This window comes from Curcuma longa, chromosome 15 (assembly GCF_044706935.1).
Source record: "Curcuma longa cultivar G26 ecotype Majalengka, Jawa Barat chromosome 15, ITB_CL_G26_1.1, whole genome shotgun sequence".
NCBI classification, from domain to species: domain Eukaryota; kingdom Viridiplantae; phylum Streptophyta; class Magnoliopsida; order Zingiberales; family Zingiberaceae; genus Curcuma; species Curcuma longa.
Genome location: NC_133875.1, coordinates 2,081,732 through 2,096,331, shown reverse-complemented (window position 1 = coordinate 2,096,331; position 14,600 = coordinate 2,081,732). Strand labels below are relative to the sequence as shown.

The window sequence follows — 14,600 nt, the reverse complement described above, 5'->3', positions numbered from 1 at the left end:
TGGATGTGACTGGAGAATCAAAGCGAGTGGAGGATATTGGAAATGAGTTCTCTGAGCAGAACTCATCAAGTTCCTGCCACCTCTTCTTCTTCTTCCACCCAACCAGCAATAAGGGCACAAATAGACAGCCTAACTGAAGAAGTCTCTCATTTAAAAGGAATAATTTTTCAAATGGATGAAGAAATGAGAGAAATACGCAGACAACAGAATGAAAAAATGAGAGAAATGCGTAGACAACAGAATGAAAAAAATGAGAGAAATGCGCAGACAGCAGGAGTTGATTATGCAGCATTTTCAGTTAGGCTCCGCTCTGAGTCAACTTCCTCATGTTCCCGATGATGACGGTGAAGACAGTGAAAACGACACTTCTTGATAACCTAGTTATGTATCATTTTAATTTTTCTCACATTTAATATTACTTTTACTTTTTCTTATTTGTAACTCTTTTTTTACTAATTAATATTATTATTTTATTTTGAACAGGGTTGATGAAACCAAGGATGGCCAAGAGGTAAATTTTTACATATTATACTTTATTTGTAATAAATAATTTTCTAATATTTTTATTTTTTGATATAGAAAAAGAAATTATGATGAAGAAATCAGTGATGCAGAAAGTATTACCCGAGGTTGATCCCGTGGACGGTGATACTTTTTTTTCCTGGTCATTCAGATACTTCCTTATTTATGTATTTTATTATGGATATGGATTTATGTTAGTTTGATACATTTGGAGTTAGAGTTTCATTTGTAGTTATGTTTGATACATTTGGAGTTGTTTATTATGTATGTTATTAGTATGGATGTTATGTTTGATACATTAGCTAGAACTTGGAGTTGTTGTTTATATGGATGTGTTTGGATGTTAAGTAAGATGTATTTATGTTTGTGGATGTGTTTGGATGTCATGTGGATGTGTTTGGATGTCTTTATATGTTTGTGGATGTGTTTGTTGTGGTTGTGGATATTGTATTGTAAACAGGTTTCATATTTCGGAGAAACAAATTGAAGTTATGAATTTTTTTTTAATTTGCGATGAAATTTATGACAAATCGAGGTTTCGTCGCAAAAATATCGAAACTGCACTGTTGTATCATAAAATTGGCGACGAATTGGTATCTTTCGTCGCCAATTTGACGACGAAATCATGGATTCGTCACCCATTTGCGACGAATCGACATGATTCGTCGCCAAATTGGCGACAAAAGTTTATTCGTCGCCAAATTTGTGAAGAAACTGAAATCTCCGAGCGAAGTTGGCAATGAAAAATGATTTTTCGTCGCCAAATTTACGACGAAAAACCATTTTTCATCGCAAATTGACGACGAAAAACCATTTTTCATCGCAAATTTGACCGTCGACATCTCCATTTACTCCGTAATGTTTCCCGAAAGTTTGCGACAAATTAGTTTTTTCGTCATAAAATTTGCCACGAAATTTTATTTTTGTCGCCATCTTTTGGAACGAAAATACTATTCATTGCAAAATTTAGCGACGAATTTAAATTTCGTTGCCAAATTTATGACGAATTTCAAAATTTTTGTCGCCACAAGTTGCGACAGGCTTTTGGCAACGAAAAACTTTTCGTCGCCACTTTCGTCGCAAAACCATTTAGCGACGAAAATTTTTTATTTTTTCGTCACCAAATTTGTCGCAAAAATCCTATTTTTTTTGTAGTGTATGACTGATTATCTGGATCGTCTGGCGGATCTATACTGCAGAGAGATCGTCAGATTACATAGAGTTCCTGCTAGCATTATTTCAGATAGAGATCCGCTGTTTACCTCCTAGTTTTGGCAGAGTCTACAGCAGGCATTGGGTACAGAGCTTCATTTCAGCACAGCTTTTCATCCTCAGACAGATGGCCAGTCAGAGCGTACCATTCAAACTCTTGAGGACTTGTTACAAGCTTGCATTCTGGATTTCGGAGACAGTTAGGAGGCCATTTACATCTAGTAGAGTTCTCATATAACAATAGTTATCATTCTACTATTCAGATGGCTCCATTTGAGGTACTATATGGTAGACCTTGTCGATCTCCGATATTGTGGGAGGGGGTCGGCGAGCGACAGATGTTGGGTCCGCAGAGTATTCAGCAGGATGCTGAGCTTGTGCGTATTATCAGACGTCGTATGTCAGAGAATCATGATCGTCAAAAGAGTTATGCGGATCGGAGGCGTCGACCACTTGAGTTCTCAGTTGGAGAGCATGCATTTCTGCGTGTTTCACCCACGAAAGGGGTGAAGAGGTTTGGGTTGAGAGGAAAGCTGGCTTTGCGATATATCGGACCGTTTGAGATATTGGAGCGGATTGGCGAGGTTGCATATCGCCTGGCTTTACCTCCGACACTTACGGGTGTCCACAACGTATTCGATGTATCTATGTTGCGGAAATACGTACCTCATCCTTCACATGCTTTGAGGGAAGTACCTGTTCCTTTCCAGTTGGATGCGAGTTATGAGGAGATTCCGGTGCAGATTCTTGACCGGAAGGAATGACAGTTGCAGAACAAAATCATTCGACTTGTTAAAGTCGGATGGCAGCATCACACGGATGAGGAGGCTACTTGGGAGCTGGAGGATACTATCCGAGCTCGATATCCTCATCTGTTTGTTTGAGGTATATTATTACGGTATTTCTGCATCGTAGTATGAGCATAATAAATTTGGGGACCAAATTTTTGTTAGTGGGGGAGAATGTAAAATACTGGAAGATTAAGGGTTTATTCATAAATAAATTAACCCTAAAATTAGGAAATTAATTAATTAAACCCTAAGTTGTCTAAAAGGGTTAGATGGTTAATGGTTTAATGGATTTTAGAACCCAATCCGCTAAGGAGTTTTAAAGGTCGACACTGTAGCTTTCTCAAAATTGCTATTTCCTTCGCTGGTTTCCTCATTTGCGCGACGCCGCCGCTATACCTTTCTTCTCCGACGAAGCCAAGCATGAGGGAAGCTCCAAATCTGGAGCTTGAGCGAAGGAGAAGCTAGCGACTGAAACTCAGCTGCGAGGGTTGGCTGGTCATCGATCGGGCGGTGCCGATTTGAGCCGTCGAGCGGAGGAATCGGGGGGTGAACCGAAGAGGAAAAAGGTCGATCGGTAAGTGATGTTGGTTGGATTTCGGGTTTGTGTTTTTTTTTAGCGTGGATCTGTGGTTTTCCAGATTTCTAAATTGGATTTCGAGGTTGAACTTTCGTGCTGGTCTCGGTAGTGAAGAAGATGAATCGGGCGGTGGCAGATTGAAGTGAGGAAACCGAATAGGTAAGGGATTTAGCTAGAGTTCGTGTTATTACTTGATTATGAGCTGAATATCTGTGGATTGCTTCAATTTGCTTGGATCTGGATCGGTTTCTTCTTTGCTTTATAGATTGTTGATACGATCTGACCGGAGCTTGAGGAAGGTTCGACAGCAAGGTCAGGGGGAAGAAATCGAAGCTTGATTTGGGTTTAAATCAGATTGAAGGTAAGCCTTCTTGAAGCCATTCCTTCTAATTGCTTGGCTTTGATGGTTGATTTTATTAGTGGGATCTGTTCTTAGGGATTGGACTGGTTGTGTAAAACTGGAATTTAAGTTGGATTCAGCAGTGAAGAAGGAAGGAAGGCTAATCTAGGGTTAATTTAGGTAAGTTTTCTTACTGATTGTGATCTAATTATTGATTAGATTTAGATTAGTATGGATTGTTGTATAAAGGTTGTTGGATGTGGGATTGATGATATTCTGTTCAATGAGGTTGGGAGTTGTATGTTGATTTGAGTAGCTTGTTGTTGTTGGTAATTGATTAGTTGGATGTGTTGAAATAAAGATTATGATTGATTAATCTAATGGGGTTAAATACGAATTGATTCGGTTATAAATGTTGGATTAGGATTTATTATGTTGTAAATTTAACAAGATAATGTGTTTAGTGTGATAGTAAGTGCTGTATTGACATTTATTGCAGGACCTTGATTGGATTGGTCTTATTATATTTGGAGTATTACATTTTTTTTTGATGAAAGGTAAATATATATATCATCAAAGTAAATGCACCAGAATATAGGAGCTCCAATGACGTTCACTCATATCATGTCTGACGAACTGTCAGATCTGAGCAATCGTCAGAGGTAAGCTGTACATGTGCTCTCGTGGGTACCCTATCTCAGTGCCTCGCTCTATATCATGTGTACACAATCATGTCACCCGCTCATGCCATCAATCTGTGGCCCAGGGCCTCCATCCAGAAGCAAGGGTAGCACTGCAGCCTCCATCAGTCTCTCCTATGCCATCCATGGCCATCCAGCTAGCATCCATCCGTCCTGAAGTGAGGGTAGCACTGCAGACTCCATCCAGCTCTCTTGTGCTATCCATGGCCATGCCGCTAGCCTCCGTCTCCTCCACCGGTCTCCGGCTCCAGCTACCACTATCATAACACCCGGCGTCCTCTGCCTCAGTCACCATCTGCTACCATACTCACAGCGTCGATCATCCTCAGCATCTAGCATCCTCCTCAGTCCCTATCAGGGGGCAAGGCAGCCACCGCCGCTAGTACCGTCCGCTGCCAAAGGGACAATCAGCCGTAGCATCCAGCATCATCATCCGTCAAGGTGACTATATCCATCCAACATCCTCAGCTCAAGCCTCCAGCTCCTCCATCCATCCTCGGACTCATTTCGCAGCACACTTTGAGCAAGTGGCCAGCTATCAACGGATTTGACGCGTCTTTACCGTAGCCGTCACAACGGACTAGATAGGCCATGTCGGTGGAGTATTACATTTTTCTGGGGGGTTTGATTATCGACGATCGTCTGATTAGGTGGGTACCCTGTACTTGGTCAATATAAGTTTTCTATTCCAGTGCATGTGTTGTTATTATCCTATTTATCCTGTCGATATCCATGATGGTTGAGTTAGTATCTAGTTGATACCTTTGAAAATCATTGTTTGATACTTGCCGTTGACCTTATGTTGATCTTTGATATCATGTTAATACTCTTGTTAGCTATATCATCTATCTTGTTGATACTCGTATGATTCGTTGTCTGATACATATCATATGACCTCTGATGGATTAACTGTTGTATTATTGACCTATGTTGAATCTTGTTGACTCATGTTGACTTCTGCTAAACATGCTAATTAACTTTAGCTATTACATATTGGGATGATCATCATGCATCCATAATAGTTGTAGATATTATTGTTGTTGGCTCTTGCCTGACACCGTGTTGTGGTGGCACATGGGTAAGAGGTTACACTACAGTTGGGTGCGACCAGGACTGACTACATTACCCTCCTGCTACACTGTCACTCCTCACTTATCTTTAGTGGTCAGTTGTTGGAGTTTGTGCAGTATGTCCTGTTTGACCACTCAGTTCATTGCCCTAGGGGTGTGACTCGGGAGTATAGAGTGCGGACAGTGATGGATATTTTGATTGCGTTGATTGATGCATATTACATGCATTTGTTAGTAGGATTATTACATAGTTTACTTTATTCATATGATTGTGGCTGTTGCACTTGGTTTCTATGATTGTTGCACTGCGTGCCATTACATCCATGATTATATGCTATGATTCTTATACCTGTTGCACAGTATGGTTCGTTCTTTGTTGTATCAGTTGATATATCATGTTCTATTACCTTGATACATGATACCTTGTTGATACCTACTACCATGTACATGTTATTCACTTCTATTATACATGTTTACTTTGGCTTGTGCTCTTTTACTATTCCTGTTGTTTACCCTTACATGCATTTCATTTCTATACCCACTGAGTATCTAATGCTCACTATCCAGACCCTAGGGTTATTTTGTTTTCTCCCCAGGTAGTAGATAGGCTATTTGGAGCTTGGAGATTATGTCGGCTGGCTCTATCTTACTTCAGGGGTTTATGTTATGGTTTGTATGGTTTGTAGTTGTACTTGAGTATGCATTTTGTATTTTGTGGACATGGACTGTAGTTATGCTGGGTTTGCATTGGTGGTTGTTTGTTTTGTCAGATTTACGCAGTTTCCGCTACGCAGATTTACTTATTTTGGTTATTGTGCATGTGATAGTAATGTGTGGCCGTGTAGGCCTTATGTTATAGTTTATGTTGCATCTGTTGTGTGTGTTGTGATGTTTATTGGACGTGTAGTCCTTATTCCAGCCTCATGTGGCTGTGTATCATTGTATGTACTTGGGGAAGGTCATTGTTACAGGGAAGATGCTGTCGAAATTTTTCGGATGGCCTCCTGGGACGGCCTTCATGGGAAGGCTGATCAGTCGTCTTTCATGGGGAATACTAATGAGTCGGCTTTCATGAGGAAGACTGGTGAGTTTGTAACGAAGGCTGGTGAGAAATTTTTTACATGATTCGATACTGCTAGTTGGATATTTTAGATATTTCATAGGTTGTGATTGTATTGAGACATTTAATATGTTATGATTGTTTCAGATATTAAATATATGTTAAGATTGTATTAAGATATTTGATATTTGTAATTGTATCGTGATTTGATTAATTTAACAATATTTGAGATATTAAGTGGATTTATTTGTTATATTTGATATGTTGTGATTGTATTATGATTGTGATTAATTTAATTAATTGTATTGTGATTGGTTAAATTGTTGTATCAAGATTGGATTGATTTAACTTGTATCGTAATTGGATTGGTTTAATATGTTGAATTTGTTAAGTTATTGGATTAGTTAACTTGTTGAATTGTGATTGGTTAAGTTGTTGTATCGTGATTGGATTGGTTTAACTTTTATTGTTATTGGATTGATTTAACTTGTACCATAATTGGATTGGTTTAAGATATTGAATTTGATAAGTTGGTGGATTGGTTAACTTATTGTATCTTAATAGTTACTTTGTTGGATTGGTTTGTGATTATATTGTTGTTTATTGAAGTGTAATTATATTATTATATATTAGATTGTATGTATTGCAAAATCATCATTTGTAATAGTTTATGATTATATTTGTAAATATAAACAGGGAATATACAACTATTGATTCCATTGCTATTTAACAACGAAAATTTAAATCCGTTGCTAAGGTTAGCGATGGAATTAAACATTTGTCACTAAATCAGGGATATAATAGTACATTCCATTTACAGTCTTACAGAATTAAATTTTCGTCGCTAATTAACGATGAAATATTTAATATCCATAACTATCAGTAGTGACGAATATTAAATATTCTGTCGCTAACATTAACGACGGCTATTTAATATCCATTTGTAATATTAACGATCCGTCGCTAATTAGCAACGAAATATTTAATATCCGTCACTAACATTAACGACAAATATTAAATATTTCGTCGTTAACATTAGCGATGACTATTTAATATCTATTTATAATATTAATGATGGATATTAAATATTCAATCATTAATTAATAAGAAAATTTTAATTTCACCGTTAATTAATAATAAAAATTTAATTTTATTGTTAAATGACGTCAACTATTAATTTTTTAGAGATGAAAAAAATTTGATTTTTGATCGTTAAAGTTAATATTCTTAACAAAGAGAGTAGAATTCATAACTTATCAAAGATATTCCAGGCATAGGGACGAGGATTTAGGATGTAGGATTTATATTAAAGTAATTAATTAATCAATGCTGCCATTAATTGAATCAATTAATCAATAGCCGCCGATACAATAATTAATTTTGTAGCCGATTGATTAATCTGACCAATTAATTCATTATTTATTTATTTATTTTAGTTTACACCTAAATCTTCGAAACTTAATTTCTCCTTCGTACCCCTCGATACATACAGATTTACATTCATGTCTAAGTGAGTAATTATTAGAATAATCTTACATATTTTTTATTAACTCATGTCAAAGATATACCACCTGTGATAAAATTTTATAGTTTTTAAACGACATTACAAGAATGGACGATAAAAAAACTAAGGCATGCTACAATAGGTTTTTAAACGACATCTCTTATTATACTATATATAGCAGGCACAAAATCGAATACATTATTAAAGCATTATTTCAAATTTTGATTGGATTTTTCATAAGGTGCAAGTTCATGTGTATCGATTTGTAGATCTCAAGCCACGGTAGTATTCAAGTTGTCAGTGGCTCTATTCCTAAGATGAGATTGGTTTGTAGATTGTGATATTTTGTATGACTTTTAGATGAACATACAAGTGTTGTGATACGTGGACATGTCAGATTATGATGTATAGGTGTTGGTGGTGTCATAGATATGATGTAATTTCTTAGAGCATCTGCAACGCGTTACACGTTATAACACAAAAAAAAAAAAACCATACATATGGTGGGCCAACCTCTGGCTGGCCTCATTTTACTGCGCATGAACGCGTTCAAAATATTGAACACGTTCATGTGCCACATCATCCTTTTCTCTCTCTCAAAGCGTTATTAATGCCTATTAACACTGGGTTGCGGCTGCCCTTATATGATAGGTATGTGTGCTCAAAAATTAATGTTATCTGGATTATGATGCTGATTTTTTTTTATTGTACATTTGAGAGGGATCTAATCTTTTTTATTTTATTTGAATCATTTTTTTTTAAACAACCTGTTGACCAAGTCAAAAAAGTGTCACGTGGAGCGCATGCTTCTCCTCACCGCCCTATCCATACCGCAGCTTACTCAGCGGTTCAGTAAAATGGCAATAAATGACAATTGTCCAATCCCACCAACCGACAGGTGTGCATTACGTGCCTGCGTCCTTCTCCTGGCCTGGCGTGGTAGTTGGCAGCGCTGCCGTGGCATACGATGCTCCGCCCACCCTACCAAACTACCGATCAGCAAGGCGACTTAAGACCGGACTGGCAGGTAGAGAAAGAGAAGCGAAGCCATTATCGCATACATGCTTCATGCATCACGCACAGCGTAGGGGACCAACTATACCCGCACGGCACTGCTCTGCAATTACACTCACCGAAAGTTGCAACCGCGATGGCAGTCTTAGGCGCCTCTGCGGTTGTCGGAACACTTGCGTGTTTAATCATTTATTTATTTATTATTCAAATAACATTTCATAACTGTTGTTCCTTTCGAGATTGTCTTGTGGATCCGTTATCAGCCACGCAGCATCAAAAGGACAAGATGATGTGTTTGAGATCGCCTGATAGATCCATCATCAACCATACAGCATCAAGGTCATCCTTGTTAAGAAGAAAAAGATGATATATTTTGGAGAGCAATGATACATTACATGAAAATACAATATGAAAATGCAATATGACATATTATAGACTTGGATCCCACATCCATGTAGTGTTGTGTGTCATGTTGTATTTTTATGTTATGTTTTCATGTAATGTATCATTTCTCTATTTCGGGACCTGCAAACACCAACACAGTGAAAAGGAAAGGAAGAGATGTCTCTGGTTCGACCACTTCGACGCTCAAGTCAATCACTGAAGAGGAAGAAGAAGAAACAACTTGAAAGAAAAACGGACTTGAAGATTGTGTTATGGCCTACCTCTGCATGCAATATAAGGAAGTTATATATAGACGGAGAGGGGAGAGAAGTATATTAGCTTGTCTTATCGTTAATTAAGGAAAATCTACACAGTAAAATTTTGTCAGAGGAGACGTCTTTCGTTAATTAAGGAGAATATTACGTAGTAAGATCTTGTCAGGGGAAATGTTTTGTCAATATATGAAAAATGTTTTATCGTGATTATTACAGATGGAATGTCTCCTCACTGTTATAGTTTCGCATCATTAGATTGTTATGTCTCATAAGACGGTGATAATGTGACTATCTGACAGATTTGATTACGATGTGACTGACTGAGAGACTTGGTGGGCTGAGAGAGAAGGATCGGAATAGGCACGACTCAAGTATAGGAGCAACGGGCTTGGTGAGTCATAGAATTCTTGCTTTAAACACATTTAGTTCGGACAAGATGAGAAGTTGAACTGGGAGTTAGGTAGGTCTTAAACGTCAGAGTCCGAAATAAGATGGATTAGTGCTAAGTCCAAGTAAATGGGCGAGTGACCGAATAGAGATTCTAAGTGAGTCGAATGAGATCCAGTCAACCGGTCAAGTTAACCATACCGATCGAGTCTCCCTCCGCCTGTGCAACATGTTTGACAAGTCACATTCCTTCTGTTTGACGTATCCCTATCTAAGATTGATCTTTACGGATTAGATCATAATACCCCTAACAATTGTCATGGTATATTAACGCTGGTTCAAATATTGGATATATTATTTTATTTTTATTTTTTAAAAAAATAAGAATATTTTAGAAAATTAAAAAGGGAGTTAGGTGAGCTTATTATATATTGAAAGTTAAGTACTTATAACTAAATTCAATGAATAAAATATATTTATGGATTTAATTTTGAATAATAAACTTCACTAATAAATGTTATATAAGTGAAGTGTAGCTTCGGGGACAGCGAACAGAACTCGAGTAATGTGAATAACTGCCGCATTTGAAAGAGAGAAGCATGGGGAGCGAGAAAGGGATCTCGGATCGCCCGCTCCTCCTCGACGACCGCAAGGCTGCAGCGCCCGTCGGCGGCGACGCGGAAGCGGGAGCGGCTGCGGATTACCTGGCGGTGAGGACCGCGGGGGAGGCGTGGGCGGTGTTCGCGGCGGAGTCGAGGAAGCTTTGGGCGATCGGCGCCCCCATCGCCCTCAACCTCGTCTGCCTCTACGGCTACAACTCCCTCACGCAAGTCTTCGTCGGCCACCTCGGCAACCTCGAGCTCTCCGCCGTCGCCATCACCCTCAACGTCCTCACCAACTTCGCCTTCGGATTCCTCGTATGTTTTTCTTTCCCTTCGCTTCCCCTTTTTTTCCGTCGCTCTTCTCGCCGGCGAAAGCAAACCCTATTTTCTCCCGGCGGAGTCGACGAAGGATCCGCCGTCGGAGCCAGACAGGAAACACGCTACCAATTCCACCCTAGAACAATTACTGTTATAAAACTTTTTTTTTTTACTATTTTTTATTTGTAAATCAGAAAATTTTGTCCTCTTTTGCAAATTTTTTTAAAAATCATCTTATTTTTTTTTTCAAAAAAATATAAAAAATAATAACAATAATATTGTAGAAGCATTTTATAATAAATAAGCTACTCCACTAAATACTAAGGCACTCCAAGTACTTGTCGAAATGTTATTTCACCCCTAAAGCTTAAAAAATATCATGTAGACGAATTTGAAAAGGTAAAGGGGCAAATTAAGAAAATCTTTATGGAAGGTGGATGTAAAGAATGTAATAATTTTAGGGGCAAAGTGTAATATTTTCTTTTTTTATTTATTCAATTGAGTGGTGCCATAAGCTGTTCGACGAAATGCCTCACCGATGTTGTTCTACTGTTGTAGCTGGGCATGGGAAGCGCACTGGAAACGCTGTGCGGGCAAGCCTTCGGCGCCGGGCAGGTGGCGATGCTCGGTATCTACTTGCAGCGTTCCTGGATCATCCTCCTCGTCACCGCGCTCATCATCTCCGTGTTCTTCTTCTTCGCCACGCCGGTGCTGGTGCTCATCGGCCAGGACCCCACCATCGCCGCCCTGGCCGGCAAGTTCGCCATCGCCGTCGTCCCCCAGGTATTCGCCTCCGCCATCATCTTCCCCTCGCAGAAGTTCCTCCAGGCGCAGAGCAAGGTGGCGATCCTCGCCGCCATCGGCCTAATCGCCCTCGGCCTCCACGCCGCCATGCTCGCCTTGTTCATCTACGTCTTCGGCTGGGGTCTTGCCGGTGCCGCCGCCGCCTTCGACATCTCCGCCTGGGCCGTCGCGCTGGCGCAGGTCGCATACATCGTCGGCTGGTGCAACGAGGGCTGGACCGGCTTGTCGCGGGCCGCCTTCAGGGATATCTGGGCCTTCCTCAGACTGTCTCTGGCCTCGGCCTTCATGCTCTGCCTCGAGATATGGTACATAGCCATTCTCACCGTGCTCACCGGCCACCTCGACGGCGCCGAGATCGCCATCGGCTCCATTTCTATCTGGTAATCAACAACTAGTCAATCTCCACCAACTCTAATGGACCAAAATCCCTACCCTAAATCCTTGATTCCTCTGCAGCCTGAACATAAATGGCTGGGAAGGTATGATTTTTATCGGCATCAATGCTGCCGTAAGGTACATCACTCACTGAGAAACAGTGATCGATCGATCAACTGAACTTTTCATGGTGGATAATCAACCCAACTCTGCAGCGTTCGGGTGTCGAACGAGTTGGGAGCAGGGCGGCCGAGGACGACCAAGTACGCGGTCATCGTGATTCTGGTTCAGTCTCTGGCCATCGGCCTCTTCTGCATGGCCATCGTACTCGCCACGCGCAACTATTTCAGCCTAATCTTCACCAGCGACAAAGACATGCAACGAGCGGTGGCCAAGATTGCGTATTTGCTCGCCGTCACCATGGTCCTCAACAGCATCCAACCAGTTGTCTCAGGTATTACTCACATTCACAGAAAAGTCATGGAATCTGGTGTGACTTCTCCTGTGATCGTTGTTTGAGACAGGAGTTGCTGTTGGAGGAGGGTGGCAGGCACTGGTGGCTTACATCAACTTGGGTTGCTATTACATTTTTGGCCTTCCTCTGGGCTTTCTTCTGGGGTACTTGCTCAAACTGGGAGTGCAGGTAATGCTTTCCTTCTTCCTCTCAAGAAAAATCATAGTTCTTACACAAGTTTTCTTTTTTGTTCTAGGGAATTTGGATAGGCATGCTCACTGGAGTTCTTCTACAGACACTAATTCTGTTGTTCATAGTCTGGAAGACAGATTGGAAGAAAGAGGTAAGCAAAATTTATAGCCAAAACTTCCATCATTTCATTTTTGTATATCATCATCTAGAGAAATGCTACGTTGCGCGATGAGGAATCCGCGATCCGTGCGCGACACCCGCGACCTACCGCCGCCCTCGGCGCGCCGTCCGGCCGCCGCCTCGGGCGCGACCGACGCGCCGGTCGCCGGCGCTCCGTTCGACGTCGGATTCCGGCCGGATAGTGGCCGGATCCGGCGGAATTCGGTCGGAAACAGGGTCGGCAGTGGCAGCACCATTTCCGGTCAAATCGCGGTCGGATTCTAACGACGCCGGTCCTTCCTCGGTCGGTCTCTGGCCGCGATTTGGCCGGAATCCGACCGCGATTTGGTCGGAAACGGCGCGGCCACTGTCGATGGCGATCGGGTCGGATTCCGACTGAATCGCGGCCGGAGACCGACCGAGGAAGGACCGGCGGCCGGTCTCCGACCGCGATTCGGTCGGAATCCGGCCCGATCACCATCAACAGTGGCCGCGCAATGGGGGCAGATATTTCCGACCAAATTTGTCGGATTCCGACCACTATCCGGTGTCGACTGAAGCGTTGGCGAGTGGCGTGTCGATCGCGGCCAAGGCGGCAGCGGCGGTGGGTCAGGGAGTCACGCATGGATTTATCGCGCAGGATAACAATCTCGTCATCATCTATATTTTTCATCTTCAATATGTCTAATTTTCTTTTAAATATTTTTATTTTTCATCTCTAACATCCTCATCTTTTTCTCTTAAAGGGTGTAAGAGATATTTGATAAAATGTGGTATGAATTTGCCCATTTCTTATGATTTTTTTATAAAATACTTTGCAGGCGAGCCAAGCCGAAGAAAGAATTAGGTTGTGGGGCGGGCAACAAGACGACTGAGATGTGGAAACTTGATGCGGCAGCTTCAGTTTTTCCTCCAAGATCAAATTATTTGGAGCTTTATTTAGTTCGTCAGGTATCCCAGTCACATATAAAGCTCCAACACAAAAATAAAAAGTCTCCTTAGTGTTATTGATCGATTAGTACATGATCCAAGAATAAATGAATGGCACGAATAGTTTGGCACAAGATCGAAAGAGGGACGAAGTTTGGATTTTCATATTGAAAGGATGAAAAATATATATTTATGTTGAGGATGGGAGTGATCGTGGCGCCATCCCTCATTTGTATCTTTTTGCTATATCATCTACCTCTTGCACTATAAAATAAAGGAGTAATTTGTTTACCTGTTGAAGCGTGCCTCGACTCCGGCTCCGGCTCCGGCGGCAAAGATCGCTTCTGTCGGAAGAGTAATCACTGACGGAAGACTCTTCGCAAATCCACAAACCAAATCCTCTCTGTTTGGTGTTCTCCCTCTTTCTCTTCACTCCGGCACCAACACAGTAGACTCTTCGCTTGGACGCACAAACTTCTTGCATACACGGCACAAAGCCTTCGGAACCCCTGCCCCATCCTCACCTCTCCCTTTAATAGGGAGAGGCTCTCTGCTCCACGAAGATCAGAGGCGTGCGTGGTGGGCAGTTACAAAAACTGCTTACATCTCCCACTCGTCCAAGTGAAGCCACAAAGGCAAATGGTCACAAAGACCATTAAGAGGTATCTAGTCACATAGACTAAATATAACCGGAATGCACAGTCACATAGACTGTAAGAACAACCAATTCATACATAGGAAAATGGTTCGTGCGACAGCAAGCACATTGAGCATTCATTGCTAAGAAAGTTGTTACACCTTACATAGCTGCTCATAGAGCGATCAACACTAAGAAAGTTGTTACACCTAACTTAGTCGCTCTCCAAATAGTACATAACCATTTTCTGAATGACACACAGTCATTTATCTGATGGCTCACAACCATCATC

At 41.1% G+C, this 14,600-nt stretch overlaps 2 protein-coding genes across 3 annotated transcripts; both read left to right on the top strand.

Moving 5' to 3' along the window:
• The first annotated feature begins 1,997 nt into the window (after positions 1–1,997).
• On the top strand, positions 1,998–2,498 carry LOC141846492 (uncharacterized). The gene has a single exon (XM_074734532.1). It carries the CDS (start codon positions 1,998–2,000, stop codon positions 2,496–2,498), a length of 501 nt encoding a protein of 166 aa, XP_074590633.1.
• Positions 2,499–10,410: 7,912 nt separating this feature from the next.
• Positions 10,411–13,811, top strand: LOC141846381 (protein DETOXIFICATION 34-like). 2 transcript variants are annotated; one of them, XM_074734412.1, is made up of 7 exons: positions 10,411–10,754; positions 11,316–11,941; positions 12,018–12,074; positions 12,152–12,390; positions 12,461–12,579; positions 12,647–12,733; positions 13,563–13,811. In XM_074734412.1, the coding sequence occupies exons 1-7, from the start codon at positions 10,437–10,439 to the stop codon at positions 13,614–13,616; spliced, it is 1,500 nt and encodes a 499-aa protein (XP_074590513.1). In that variant the 5' UTR covers positions 10,411–10,436; the 3' UTR covers positions 13,617–13,811. The 2 variants fall into 2 exon arrangements, with proteins under 2 accessions (XP_074590513.1, XP_074590512.1); XM_074734411.1 differs by having other exon boundaries at positions 12,461–12,733.
• Positions 13,812–14,600: the final 789 nt, after the last annotated feature.

Coding starts and splice junctions, on each gene's coding strand:
- LOC141846381 (XM_074734411.1), top strand. CDS start 10,437: ATGGGGAGCGAGAAAGGGATCTCGGATCGCCCGCTCCTCCTCGACGAC. Junction 10,755..11,315: donor ACTTCGCCTTCGGATTCCTC/GTATGTTTTTCT, acceptor CTACTGTTGTAG/CTGGGCATGGGAAGCGCACT. Junction 11,942..12,017: donor ATCGGCTCCATTTCTATCTG/GTAATCAACAAC, acceptor ATTCCTCTGCAG/CCTGAACATAAATGGCTGGG.
- LOC141846492 (XM_074734532.1), top strand. CDS start 1,998: ATGGCTCCATTTGAGGTACTATATGGTAGACCTTGTCGATCTCCGATA.